The 14,768-nt window shown below is 43.6% G+C and overlaps 1 protein-coding gene across 2 annotated transcripts in view; it reads right to left on the minus strand.

Annotated features, from left to right (window-relative positions):
• Rec114 (REC114 meiotic recombination protein) overlaps positions 1-14,768 on the minus strand; it is a 100,930-nt gene that overhangs the window by 58,255 nt on the left and 27,907 nt on the right. The window contains exon 2 of one of the 2 annotated variants that reach the window (XM_031345908.1): positions 3,680-3,769. The exons of the other annotated variant lie outside the window; for it this stretch is intronic. Within the exon in view, the coding sequence (XP_031201768.1) occupies positions 3,680-3,769 (90 nt within the window). The remainder of the gene's footprint in view (positions 1-3,679; positions 3,770-14,768) is intronic. 2 annotated transcript variants of the gene reach the window in all.

The following is a 14,768-nucleotide window of genomic DNA, read 5'->3' on the forward strand; positions in this document are numbered from 1 at the left end:
AAAAAAAAAAAAACAAGTCAAAAAGATCAATTCCCAGAAGCAGAGAGTAGGTGAGTGGCTACCAGAGATAAGGGAAGGACAGAGATATAACAGCAGACGCTGATCTATGGAGCAGGCTTCACCTGCACCAAGTGAGTCAGGTTCTAGACATGTGGTTTAGAGCACGTGACTAGTGAGACACGACATCTGCTGAGTGAGCATATCTTCTTTTCATTGTATATGTATAAGTGCACATCTGCACATGTAGCCACATACCTCTATCACTCTCTACCTTAATCTCTCACTAAAACTGAACCTCACCACTTCAGCTGGGCTAACCAGTGAGCTTCCAGGCTCTGCCCACTTCTACCTGCCAGTGCACACAGGGGTTATGTGCACACAGGACATGCCTGCTTTTACATGGGTGCTGGGGAAGTGACTCAGGTCCTCTTGCTTTTCACAGCAAGTGCTTTTGTCCATGAAGCCATCTTCCTAGGCCCAGAGAACAGGTCTTGAATGTTGAGACAGATGTGCAGGACCTCTCTCCCTAGGGCACTGAACAGGTGCTGGTCATTGTAAGAAACACTGTTAAACACTGTGAAAAATCAACATTAATGTTAGTATGTTATTAAAACACTCCTCATGTTTATTTCCCTGTAAATAAGCAAAGACATTGCAAGCTAGAGCATCTGATTTCCAATGGGCAGCTACTGGGTTCTCTGTTGCTGCTCTAGCTCCTTGAAGAAAAGGGCTGTCGGTGGAGCAGGCAGGTTAAACCATCCTTCCTTTGTCCAGAGCCAGTTACTCTGGACATTTCCTGACTGGCTTGAGGAAGCTCCGGGGCAACCACAGCGGCTTCTCCAGCTGCTGAGGGTGCAGTCCAGGCATGAGGGTTTCAAGAACCTTGCTCGGGACTTTCCATGTAATCATTTCCCCCCAATTCAGAGGTGGAGCACCCCTCCCAGTGGCTTAGCAGAGGGACTGCTGTAAGTGCTGCAAAACAAGCTGTTCAGCCAACTGGTGAGCTGGTTGGCAGGCAGCTCCGCTGCTGTCCCCAATGCCACCCCATTACTGCAATTTAAAGCCCAAGAGTCTTAGTGGTTGGGTTGTTTTTTTTTTTTTAAGATTAATTTATTATTTATTTATTATAAGTACACTGTAGCTGTCTTCAGACGCACCAGAAGAGGGCATCAGATCTCATTACGGGTGGTTGCGAGCCACCATGTGGTTGCTGGGATTTGAACTCATGACCTTCAGAAGAGCAATTACCCGCTCTTACCTGCTGAGCCATCTCACCAGCCCTCGGGGTTTTTTTTTTTGTTGTTGTTGTTGTTGCTGTTGAGACAGGGCTATCCTGGAATTCACTCTGTGTAAACCAGGCTGGCCTTGAACTGACAGAGATCACCTGCCTCTTCCTCCTGAGTGCTGGGATCAAAGGTGTGTGCCAACACCACCCGGCTAAGAGTTTTCTCTTAAGTGGTCCTTCTTGCCTACTTTTTCTGAAACACGCTGAACTAGTAACACAAAAAGAATTAACAGCTGTGACTGGAGCAGAGGTAGTTGTGACAACAGAGTGGCCAGCAGCCATGCTACATTAAGAAGTGGAAAGGCCAGGTACATGGAGAGCTACTCTAGGGTGAGGCCTCAGGGCCACTAGTTAGCAATGGTAGAGGAAGCAGCAGTAGAATCCCCATACCTAGATCTAGAAGCCTTTGCCCAAAGCTGAGAAATCCTGGCTTCCTGGGTCTACACAGAGCTCTAGCACCTGTCCAGGACTAAGAGTACCAGTACCAGAGATTGGCACAACAACTCTAACACTAGAGGGCGCCACCTACCGTGGCTGCTCCTACCTATCAACTGTGGCTGCTTGATGCCATCACTGGGTGATACAAAAGCTTGCCAGAGGCCAGCAATGGAAGAGCTTTTTATTTATACAAGATTTGTATCCCCATAAAATAAAGTAATCACTTTCTACACACACACACACACAGAATCTCTAGCTATTAGTATAAGACACTGCTGTGAGAAATTAAAGCAGATATAAATAAGTAGAGTTCAAATGTGCCCACAAGTTGGAAGACTCAATAGTAACAAGTAAATTCTTCCCAAATTGATTTACAAAGTCAAAGCACTCCAAAAAAAAGCAAATAACAAAACAGTCAAAATAACTTTGAAAAAATTTGAGAAATTATAAATATGATTGATATATGTATTACTGTAACCTGCATCAAATAATTGCAGTTCCTCTTATATTTCTTAGCAGGGGTTGTTTTGAATTTGGTAAGCTTAGCTTTGTAAAGTCAATGAAAAAAAAACCACATGATACAAAGAAAACTTGACTAGTTTTTTAACAAAACTATACAATGACAGATGAATAGAAAGCAAGCATGGGGGAGGTGGGACCTGGTGGATCCCACCACTCAGCAAGAACCATGACTCTGACAGGGAGAAGCGGCCCAGGCGTCTCTCAGAAGCAAGGAGTCATCTGGAGGAGTCTTTACAGCAGTTACAGAAGCCTAGTCTTCCGAAACCAACGCTAGCCCTTAGGGTAGCAGGTAGAGAGGAAACAAGGCCACTCCCACGGCGACTCTTCAAAGCTGGCTCTGCAGGTCTCACAGTATGAGATGATGACACTGTATTTCACTTAGTGGAACATGAACCATTCTAATGCACATATATGAGATCCTGCCATTGTATTTTAACAGAGCTCGAAAGGGAGTATGTCCAAGTTAAGGTGTTTACATATACCTAGCCTGCTGGCTTATAACGCCTCTCAACACTAGGTGGGTGGTACTCCACCATGACAGGATTTTGCCTACACTGTGTGCTCTGATACCCTCAGGCTCCTCCAACAACAAAAGAGTAACTAACTGCTCAATAAATGAATAAATTATGATGCTGTGTAGATATTTAGTAAATATCTATAGTATAATTTTATGGCATCTACATAGACACTAGGCCCAAGCAATGATGTACTAATCTCATATAACCTTCTCTTTCTAGGACAATTTCTTTGATCAGATTACAAGTTAACTGTCTTCTCTTTATTTATATTGTTTCTACTAAACAGACCCTGAACTTCACAGCAAAGTGGTCAGTGACTGGATGATTCTCCTCTCTCTCCCTCTCTTTGCTCTCTGGTCTCTAGCTGGGTAATAAAGACTAGCCTCTGGCTGTCCCCCAACCTACAGTAATTCTCCTGCCTCTGCTTTGTGAACTCAAGAACTGCATGCACGTGGCACTGAGTCCAGCTTGTATATTTTATTCTAAATATTCTGTGTGTTTCCTAAAATGTCTAATATTCAGAATAAGAAGGACAAGCGCTTCTCTATAGAGTCAGCATTATATGAAGGCCCTGCCAGAGAACTGCAGCATGCTCTGTTTTCTTTTAGCTGCTTCTTTGTTTTTGTTCTTGTTTTTGCTCTCTCTACCTGGCCAGCCTGTCTTCTATCAATCTTTCCAACTAAGAACTCTCTATCACTCTGGCTAGTTGCAATCTTTTGATCTACTTTGATCACTAGAACAAAAACCCCTTCAAGGCAGGAAATAATCAGTATGTTTCTGAATTTTCCACTGCTAAAGCATGCTAGGAAATCCTTAGTTAGTTGAACGCAATGACTTTCAGTAAGACTGAAGTTCGAGGGCCCAAGGAAATGACAGAGCTACAAGCTTAGACTGGGCTGTCAGCCACACAACTCACCAGCAGTGTCTGTCCTTGGGAAATGAAGAAGTGGCCTGATACAACGATCGTGAGAACGAGACACCCTGATTCTTCACTGGATTCAAAAACCTTGAAGAGAGAAAAAACGTGACAGTGTTCCCATGATACACATAAAAACACTTTTTTTTTTTTTTTCAGTTTTTCAAGGCAGGGTTTCTCTGTAGCCCTGGCTGTCCTGGAACTCACTCTGTAGACCAGGCTGGCCTCGAACTCAGAAATCCGCCTGCCTCTGCCTCCCAAGTGCTGGGATTAAAGGCGTGCACCACCACAGCCCGGCATAAAAACACTTCTTAAAGCAGATTTCTTTCTCAGATTGAACCTCCTATCTGAACTTTTTTTTTTTTCTTTTACTCTGTAGCTGGTTCCCTTGCATTGTCAAGCTTCCTCATATATATAATGGTGAGTGATGTACTTCTAAAACATAAAATTAAAAGACCAGATTAATAGAGAGGTGGGTCTTGAGCCCCATTTTTTCATTCATGTTTTAATAAATCATCTCTTCTAAAAGTCTAACTTTCCTTTTTACATACATAAGAAGATGATCTTTCCCAGAGTCACCGCAAGACCTCAGTGCCCTGGTTTCTTTAGCCAAGCAATCACCTTCATCACCCCACAAACCTGCTGTCTTCCTTCCTGACCTCCAGCGTGTCAATGCTACTTAATGCAGGGTGCCACAGCTTACAGCACATCCCAGCCTTCTGGATAAGACCTAGCCATCCCTTGGGGCTTGGGGCCTTTCAGCCTTTTCGGGGTAGTCCCACTGAAGAGTTTGAAATCAATAGTCCCGAAACCCACCACCCATGTTAGTAAATCTTATTTTTCCTTTCTTCGTTTTGAGCCTAAAGAGAAGGCCTTGGATTTACCTCCATGGTATTTGATTTTGTTAGATTTACTTGGTATACTTTCCCAGACTAGTGAGTTATGGAGAGAAAACTGAGGCACTTAAATGAAAATGTCAGGGAAGACATGGCCGCACATATCTAAGAGAGAGAACCAGGTCTTAAGGGACTGAATGATTAGAAGAAGAAAACAAAACATTGTAAGGTAAACAACCTTATATAGCAAACTTTACTGCTTCAAGTTTAAATAATTAACATACAAATAACTCTAGCTAGGAGTATTTCTATAGGGTCCCACAATCTCTACCTTATAGTTTCTTATGCAGATTTCAGAATTTTAGTTATATAATAAATTCACAATTTTCCGAATTTTAAATTCTAAGCTTCAAAAGCCAACATTTCAGATGTCAAGAGGGATGCTGTAAACCCAGTTCCTTCATTCACTACTTTCTGCCCTTCCCATGTTGGACCCTAGTTATTTACAGAACATGACTCCCACCCGCTTACATGATCAATCTTGTATGCCTACGATCACCTAGAAATACAGCACAGCTTTCAAAGCCACAGTCCAGACAACACATTTGGTGGCAAAACTTTAACAGAACAATGTAACTTCAAATGTTTTTATTTTATGTATATTGGTGCATGCATGTCTGTACTACACTGTGTGCCTGGTGTCCATGGAGGCCAGAGAAAGGTATCAGACAGCCTGGAACCAGAGTTAGGGTTAGCTGTAAGCTGCCGTGTGGGTACTGGGACTCAAATCCAGGTCCTTGGAGAGAGCAACCTGGGTCCCCAGGCAAAACCACCGAGGTATCTCTGCAGTCCAAAAGTCTAAAATATAAACGGGCAGCTTATATCCTCCCTAAAATAATCTTCATCCTGACTTCCACCAACATGTTTGTGTTTGTTTGTGGAGACTGGGTTTCACTATGTATCCTTGGCCATCCTGGCTCTGGAGACCAGGCTGGCCTTAAACTGACAGAGAGCTGCCTGCCTCTGCTGAGTGCTAGGATTAGAGACAAGTATTACCACACTTAGCTCCCAACAACACAGTAATAAACAAGTTATGTGTATGTGTCTATGGTATATGCACATCTGTTTCCATGCCCACAGAGGTTAGAAAGCAGCATCTAATTCCCTGGAGCTGGAGTCACACGCAGTTATGTGGCACCTGATGTGGATGCTGAGATGTGGAGTTGGGCCCTCTGGAAGAGTAGTAAGTCCTCTTAACCACTAAGCCATTTCTTGAGCCCTGATATACAAAATTTTTAATTTGGCTTCAGCAGTGTTGCTGCGTGTGTACACAGGGAAGTGGGTATGAGTAAACACACACACACACACACACACACACACACTTTCAGTACTGTAGAGTATCACTCAACAACTATGCCTTTTTTTTTCATTTCTATGTGTATGAGTACACTGTAGCTGTATAGATGGCCGTGAGCCATCATGTGGCTGCTGGGAATTGAACTCAGGACAGCCCAGTTTGCTCCAGCCCCGCTCGCTCTGGCATAATTCACTGTAGCTGTCTTCTGTCGCACCAGAAGAGGGCATCAGATTTCATTATGGGTGGTTGTGAGCCACCATGTGGTTGCTGGGATCCGAACTCAGGACCTTCGGAAGAGCAGTCAGTGCTCTTACCCACTGAGCCATCTCGTCAGCCCTCCCCCCTTTTTTCATTTCTCTTAGGGACTTTCCCCCAAATATAGTTTTTGTGCAAAGTACCCCATTAAGTGGGAACTTAAGGGTTCTTTGGGATGTTGGTTGGATGACGTTTTCCTGGGGCAAACAAGTGAAGGAATGTTTAGCTGAGGCAGACACAGGTGAAAGGATGTTCTACTGAAACAAGCACGTGAAAGGACATGTGATGAAGGATTCTTTGCTAACAACAGGCATGTATTGGTCTTCCATACATTGTGTAGTTGAGCTGCATTTGTCAGAACTCCATTGAGAGAAATGCACCAAAAGATGGTGGTGTGCTACAGTTTCTTGTTGCTTCCACAGACTCAAGCTGATTGGTAGCGTGATGGCAGCTGAGACAGACACACACACTGAGACAAGACCCATGGAGTACATGTGATTTTTGGAGGGTATAAATAGGCCTGACAGACAGTGTTGGAGGCTAAGCTTGGCTTGTTTATAGAGCTAGCTGTGCAAAGCTTGTGGGTCTCCCATCTTTTCTGACCTTCACTTCCCTGAGAGAGGCACAGCCAAGAACTTCTCCTGATGTTCCTCCTGCTGACCTGAGCTGAGGCTGAGGCCTGGCTGTCTCTGCTAGGCTGTGCCACCGCTGTTGATTTATGTTTGCTGTCCCAACTCTACCGAACTCAATTGCTGGTGTATTCGTGAAGTGTTTGTGACTGGATCGAGCTGCTGCTGCTGACTGTGAACTGAACTGCCGATTTCCAGACAACACACAAGGGAGTTGCTCCAAAGAACCTTTCTAAACAGCTCCACTTCCCCCATATCCTTTCTTTTCCACTGTCTCTGGTGGGTGGTGGGCTATAAGGACAGTTAAAGCATTTAAGAACCATCATTAAAAATAGGATTTGAAAAATTAAAGTTACAACACCATTATGAATATTCTCGTTAGTCTTGGGATCCTCATGTTAAAGATGCTATTTCCTTCTAAATTACTGAGTTATGACTATGGACTTGTAGGAAACTGCTTAGACTTTCCCTGCCCCCCCCCCCATCTTGTTGCCTGCAATTGATCAGGCAACATCTTTATATACAAGAGTCATAGACATTTCAAATCTAACAGTCCAAGACTTGAGCTCCTTGCCTTCTCCTACACTGATTAACCCTGACTGCCACAGTTTTCCTGCCTCATAAAATAAATCATCCTTCAGCTTTTTAGGGGGAAAAAAAACCCCAAAGACTCATAGACTCGTCCACCTCCCCCTTTGCAATATCCAAATCCAATTCATCAGCGAATCCTTTGTGTCAAAATGTACAGAACCAGACAATTCTCAGGTCTGGTTGCTTGTATTTATCCTTATCATTGCCAACAGGGCTACTGTAATAACCTCCTGACTGGCTTCCTTTCGATTCCTGCTTCCTTCTCCAATACAGTTTATTTCTATCCAATAAAGTAGCCAGAGCGATCTGTAAACATGTAAGTCAAATCTTGACATTTCTAGCTCAGAGCCCTTCAATGACTCCCCTCATTCCAAAGTCTCACCGCCCGCCTCTCTGCTCTTCTGTCGGCTCTGACTCATGTGGTCTCCTTGTTGCTTCCTGCACTGCACCTGCTGGGCATGTTTAGGATCATAACATGCTTTCAGTGCTGGCTCGCTGAGAATCTCCTGGACTCCTGCACCACTCTCTTCTCTAGATCACTACTTCAGTATTACCTTTCAGTTGAGAGCTTCCCCATCTCCCCAAGTCCACCCCCCAGCTTTATTTTTCTCCATAGCTCTTACTGACTTTCCCCACTACTCTATTGTTACTTATTGCTAGTTGTCTACTGGGAGCATATTTTAATCTTCAAGAAGACTGAGATGGATCACTGCTATACATCCTATATATCCTAAGGTCTCAGAGAGTGCCTGACATTTAGCACATATATAACATCATTTTTACTGGGTAAATGAGTTTGAAATTCCAATGATGGCACTTTATTAAAATGCACCATTTTCAAAGGAAACAAAGATGTTTTCAGAAGGGATCATCATTAGGAGAACTATACTAGGGGGAAAAAAAGTTAAAGTTGTCCTTCAGGCAGAACAATGAGATCAGATGAAAACTAAGATCTCTATAGAGGAGAAGAGAGTACAAGAAATAGCAATCACCTGGGTGATTATATAGGAATTTTTCATTCACATATCATTAAAAGTTAATAACTGACATTACAAATAATACTTGGTCCAAACGAAGGAAGAATAGATAGGAAAAGGAGACTGTGAGATGGCTCAGTAGGTAAAGGCACTTGTGGCCAGGACTGAAGACAACCAAGTTCAATGCTCTGAACTGACGTGATGGGAAGGGATGGCTGACTTCTATAAAGTGTTCCCTGACCTCCACAACCTCCCCAGTGCCTCCACCACAGCAAGCACTTAAATAAATATAATAAAAGTAAAGTTTGGTGCTTGTCTGGAAGTCCTACACCAGCAGATGCCATGGGCTGACCAACTCCGCTGCCATCTGAGCCCAGATCCAGCACTCTGACTTGGCCTGTCCCAACATACACTACATCTGTGAGATGCTGGGGTCCCAGCACACACTCCATCTGTGAGATGCTGGGGTCCCGGCACACACTCCATCTGTGAGATGCTGGGGTCCCGGCACACACTCCATCTGTGAGATGTTGGGGTGTGTTGAGGAGCAGATGTTATTACTGAATAGGGTGGGTCCTAGGCAAGCCAGCCTGGCCCCAGGATGGAGCCACTGTGGCTGCAGCCTGTGCTGCTTGCCCTGTGGAGAGGAGGAGAGTGTGGGGCGGCTTCCCTGCCCACAAGCTACAACCACAAAGTTTGAGCTCTAGGACTGAGATCCATGGCATGTGCTGAGGCCAGAGACCATCTGCATGTCCTGTGGTCTGTGCTCTCGCCAGAATCCACATGGAAACCCATGATCTAAGCTTCCACTGACTGCAAACTCGCAGTTAAGAGAGACTCTGAAGGCTTCTGTGACAACCTCTACCCCAACAAAAGTATTAAGTCTAGCCAGAAAGCCCAGCAAAGAGAACTTTTAAAAATTGTGATATGTTTAGTGTTTTCTTTGACTGATTTCTTCTACTGTGCCTTCTAAGCCTGAGAGTCTCTCTTCCATCTCTTCTATTCTATTAGGAACATTTGCATCTGAAGATCATGTTCTCTTTCCTAGGTTTTCCATCTCCAGTATTGTCTCAGTTTGTGTTTTCTTTTCAGTGTCTTGATGTGCCAGGGTGTGCTGATAAGGGGTGGGGGGAGGGCTCCCCTTTTCAGAGAAGGGAAGGGGGTAGGAGGAGAGGCTATGTGAGGGAAAGACTGAGAGTAGAGACTGCAATCCAGATGTAAATTAAATAAAGGAAGGAAGGACAGGAGGAAGGAAGGAAGAAAAAATTGTGATATGGATGCTGAAATGTATAGCTCTCCACAAATGATGGCTTCTTACAGGGGTGCAGGTGGGAAAGGACTCAATTTTAAGGGTCTGGCCACTGGGAGTTTGACCATGCTCCAGTGAGTATATGGGCATGGATGGATATCTGTCTCTCTGTCTCTCTCTGTCTCTCTCTGTCTCTCTCTCTCAACTTTTTATTCATTCTTTGTGAGTGTCACATCATTTTTTTTGTTTGATTTTTTTTTTTTTTTTTTTTTTTTTTTTTTTTTGAGACAGTGTTTTCTTGTGTGTAGCTCTGGTTGTCCTGGAACTCTATCTATAGACCAAGCTGGTCTCAAACTCACAGAAATCCTCCTGCCTCTGACTCCTGAGTGCTGAGATTAAAGGCATGTGCCACCACTGGAAAAAAAGTTTGAAGTAAATAGATAAATTTTAAATTTAAGCCAGGAGTATTGGTGTATGTCTTTAATCCCAGCTCTTGAGAGGCGGAGTCAGGCAGATCTCTGTTGAGTCTAAAGACAGCTTAGACTTCACAGTTAATTTGGGGCTAACCAGGGATATACAATTAGATCCTGTCTCCAAAAACAAGCAAGCAAACAAACAAAACACAAGAAGGAATAGATGGGCCAAACAAATATACAACAAATAGCAAATGACAAACTTAATCCTGTCGATAACCACAATAAATGTAAATTGTTCAAACATTCCAATTAATGACAGAGCTGTCAGACTATACTAAAAATACCTTTTTCAGCTGTGTGTGTGTGTGTGTGTGTGTGTGTGTGTGTGTGTGTTTGAATGTGTGTGGGGGGGAGATTGGGGAGGGTGTAGCACATATTTTTAATCCCAGCACTCAGGAGTCAGAGGCAGGTGAATTTCTTGAGTTCAAGGACAGTCTGGTCTACAGAGAGTTTCAGAACAGCCAGGGCCACACAGAGAAACCCTGTCTCGAAAAAACAAACAAGCAAAAAACCACCACTATCAACGATAACAAAACATTTTTTCATACAATATATTTTGATCATGTTTTCCTCCCAAATTCCTTCCATCTCCCTAATCACCTAACTTTATGTTGTTTATGCTGTCTCTCTTTCAAAAAACAAACAAGAAACACAAAAACAAAAACTAAAGTAAACAAGCATAAGACCTTGCCTTAGTTAGGGATGGCACTGCTGTGATGAAACGCCATGACCAAAAGCAACTTGGAGAGGAAAGGATTTATTTGGCTTTAGTTCTATATCACTGGTCATCATCAAGGAAGTTAGGCAGGAGCCTAGAGGCAGGGGATGATGCAGAAGCTATGGAGGAGTGCAGCTTGCTGGCTTGCTCCCCATGGTTTTCTCAGCCTGCTTTCTTATAGAACCAAGGACCACCAGCTTAGGGTTGGAACCACTCACAATGGGCTGCACCCTCCCCTATCATTAATTGAGAAAATGCCTTATAGGCTTGCCTACAGCCTGATCTAATAGAGTTTTTTTTTTTTTAACTGAGGGTCCCTCCTCTGAGATGACTTTAGCTTGTGTCAAGTCGACATAAACTACTCAGTACAACTGACTCCTTGTCGACTTGACACATAAACACACTACTGTTACGCTCATCAAACTTTGAACATTCAATTCTAGCTCAAAGTTCCAAAGTCCTACCACAATTCTCCCAAAACAACACGGTTAGGTCTGTCACATGATCCTGTTAGGGTTAGCTTTGCTGTGATGAAATACCATGACCAAAAGCGACTTGGGGGAGGAGAGGGTTAATTCAATGTATGCGCCCACAGCACTGTTCATTGTCAAGAAAGTCAGGTTGGAGACTCAAACAGGCAGGAGCTGTTGCAGAAGCCACGGAGGAGTGCTGCTTACTGGGTGGTTCCTCATGGCTTGCTCAGCCTGCTCTTCTAGAGCCCAGGACTTACACCACCCCCAACCGGCTGGAACCTCATCATCAATCACCAATTTAAAAAAATGCCCTACAGGCTTGCCGTCAGCCCAATCTTACGGAGACATTTTCTCAACTGAGGTTCCCTCCTCTCAGATGACTTCAGCCTATGTCAAGCTGACCTAAAACTATTCAGCACAAACCAGGAAGACAAAAAAAAAAATGTTTTTTCAAAACAAAGCAAAATGAAACAAAAAGTCTACAAAAATAGCATTGAGTTTGTTTTGTGTTGGCTAACATTTCCTGGGACGAGCTGGTCCTGAATGTGCAGTGAGATGCCACCGGAGGAAAGTGACTTGCCTTTGCCAGCCAGTACCAACTGCAGAGAGCTTCTTGGAAAGGGGTAGGACCCCATGTCCGCTTCTCTCCTCTCAGTGGGGGTACTTTTCCTGGCTTGCCCCCTGCGGGTTTAGTATATGCTGCCACAGCCTGTGGAGTTCACGTGTGCCAGTCCTGCTCTGTCTGGAAGACAGTTTCCTTAGAGGCATCCATCACCTCTGGCTCTTACAATTTTTCCACCTCCTTTTTTGCATATGTCCCTGAGCTCTGAAGAGAGGAGGTTGATGATAATATTCTATACTGATGCTAGCCACAAGACAGTTGCAATGGGTACAATAATACCTGGTAAGGATATTAAATATATATGATCATTTCATATTGGTAAATGGTCAATTAATCAGAAAAATATAACCATCCTAAATACCCATGTTCCCAATAACAGCTAAAATGCATGAAATAATAAAAAGAACTATGCAAGTCTATAATTACAGCCTTATTTCAATCTCCTACTTTCAATAACTGAAGAAACAAGTTCACAGGAATCACAAGTAGCCTGGAAGATGTCCCTACCAGCATGGCCTGCCTGACATTTACAGAGTAACCCACCCAACATCAGCACAAAAGACATTCCTTAAGACCATGCAGAACGTTTATCAACATTTATTCTGGGCCATAAAGTATGTTTTTATAAATTCAGACTCCACCCAAACTGTTAGAACTAATATGCACAGGAATTCAGAAAGAATTAGTGATATTTCTGTACACTAACAAAAAACTTAACATGAAAAAAAAAATAATACATTCAAATAACCAGAAAAAAAAAACCCAGAATGTTTGGTAATCCATTTAAACAAAGAGATGAAAAGGAATAAGGAGATGTCACACTGAGAACTATGAAGCATGATGAACGGAAACTGAAGATGCACAAAAGAGTGCAAAGGTGTTGCATGGCTGTGTGCTGGTAGTATTCATGTTATCTAAATGTTCATGGTACCTAATGACCTACAGATTCAATGAAGTCAACATTAAAAACAAAACAAAACAAAAACAAGCCCATAAACAGCATGGTAGCACCAAAACATACACAAGATCCAAAGGGGAAATACAAGAACACAGAGAGAAGCCCACATGCTTACGGTCAACAGGCTTCACTACACTGTCAATAGCACTCAGTACAGAAGGTATAGGCTCTTCAGTAGAAAGTTAGTGCTCACTATCCGTAATGTTAGAGATGCCCTAGCTGCCAGGAGGAACATATTAATAAGTCTAGCCAATATTACCATTGGAAAAATAAAAACTTATTAAACAAAAGAAGGAATACAAAATGGATTAAAGTCTTAACTATAACACCAACGGCTATGAAATTATTGGGAGAAAACATAAGAAATGTTCTATGGGGCTAAGAAGATGGTTCAGTGGATAAAAGAATTTCTTGTGTAAGCATGAGTACCTGGGTTCAAATCCCTAGAGCCCACATAAAAGTGAGGCATGGCTGGGCACACAACGATAAACCCGTGCTGGGTAGAGGGGTTGAAAACAAGAGAATTGCTGGGTCTTGCTGACTGTCAGCCTAGTCTAGGCTCAGCCACTCTAACCCAAGATACACACACACACACACACACACACACACACACTCACACACACATACACAACACACACACACACAAAGAGAACAAAGAGTTTTAGAATAACAACCTAAAAGCACAGATAACAAAAGCAGAACTAGGCAAATGCAACTGAGTGATATTAAGAGTGACTGCACAAGAAAGGTATTGCTTAGCCTACAGAAGAAAAGGAAATATCTGCAAACTATCCATCTGGTCAGGGGTCAGTTTTCCAGAGCACACAAGGGATTCAAACGACTTATCAGCAGACACAGGACAATCAGTACAATATAAAAGTGGTCAGCCAGGCGGTGGTGGTGCACGCCTTTAATCCCAGCACTTGGGAGGCAGAGGCAGGTGGACTTATGAGTTCAAGACCAGCCTGGTCTACAGAGTGAGTTCCAGGACAGCCAGGGCCACACAGAGAAGCCCTTTCTCAAAAAAAAAAAAACCAAAAAACAACAAACAAACAAACAAACCAAAGTGGTCAGAAAGCCTGGATAAACATATCTCAAAAGACACACATGGCAAACAGGTACATGAAATCCTCAATGTCCCTAACTGCCTGGAAGATGAAGTCACTGCCCCAGTGAGGCATCACCAAACTCTAACAAGAATGACTATCACCAAAAGAACAAAGCTGCCTGAGACGAGAAGAAACTCACAACCGTTCGTACAAATGTGAACGGGTGCATCCACTGTCAGCAAAAGTGTGCACATTACCCAAAAAACTAAAATATGAACTCCATTCATGATCCAGCAATCCCACGCTGGGCACCCCACCACCAAAGAAATGAAATCAGTTTTATCAAAGAGACAACTGTTCAGCAACTCTCTTCATGGTAGCCACCTTCACCATGTGTGTGGATGAACGTGCAAAGAAAACAGGGTTATGTACACAACGAAACACCAGTCAACCACAAAAAGAACAAAGTTCTTGGAGACGCAGATCAGCAGTGGAATACTCATCTAGCATGTGCAAGATCCTGGGTTCGGAGACCTGAGCAGCCAGCCGGGAGACACAGACCCCACGACTCGCAGGGGAGCCGCAGGGCGGCAGGGACACGATCCTCTCAGCTTCCGAGTGACAGAGGGGGTTCAGCATCCTCCTCTGCCCCTTCCCTGCAAGTGGAGGGCCTACCTCCAGAGAGCGCATTAAGCCAGAGACCCGGGCGGGATCCTCCATTCTCTCTTGGGTGAGTTTCTGAGATCAGAACAGCTACCTTGGAGGAACAGGCCCCAGGAGTTGCAGGGGACTTGCAGGGCATCAGGGACAGGACAAGCTCTAGCCAGAGAGACTAAGAACATCTAAAACCAAAAAGCAAAAGATGGCGAAAGGCAAACGCAAGAATCCTACCAACAGTA

Source organism: Mastomys coucha, unplaced genomic scaffold (assembly GCF_008632895.1).
Source record: "Mastomys coucha isolate ucsf_1 unplaced genomic scaffold, UCSF_Mcou_1 pScaffold23, whole genome shotgun sequence".
Lineage (NCBI taxonomy): Eukaryota > Metazoa > Chordata > Mammalia > Rodentia > Muridae > Mastomys > Mastomys coucha.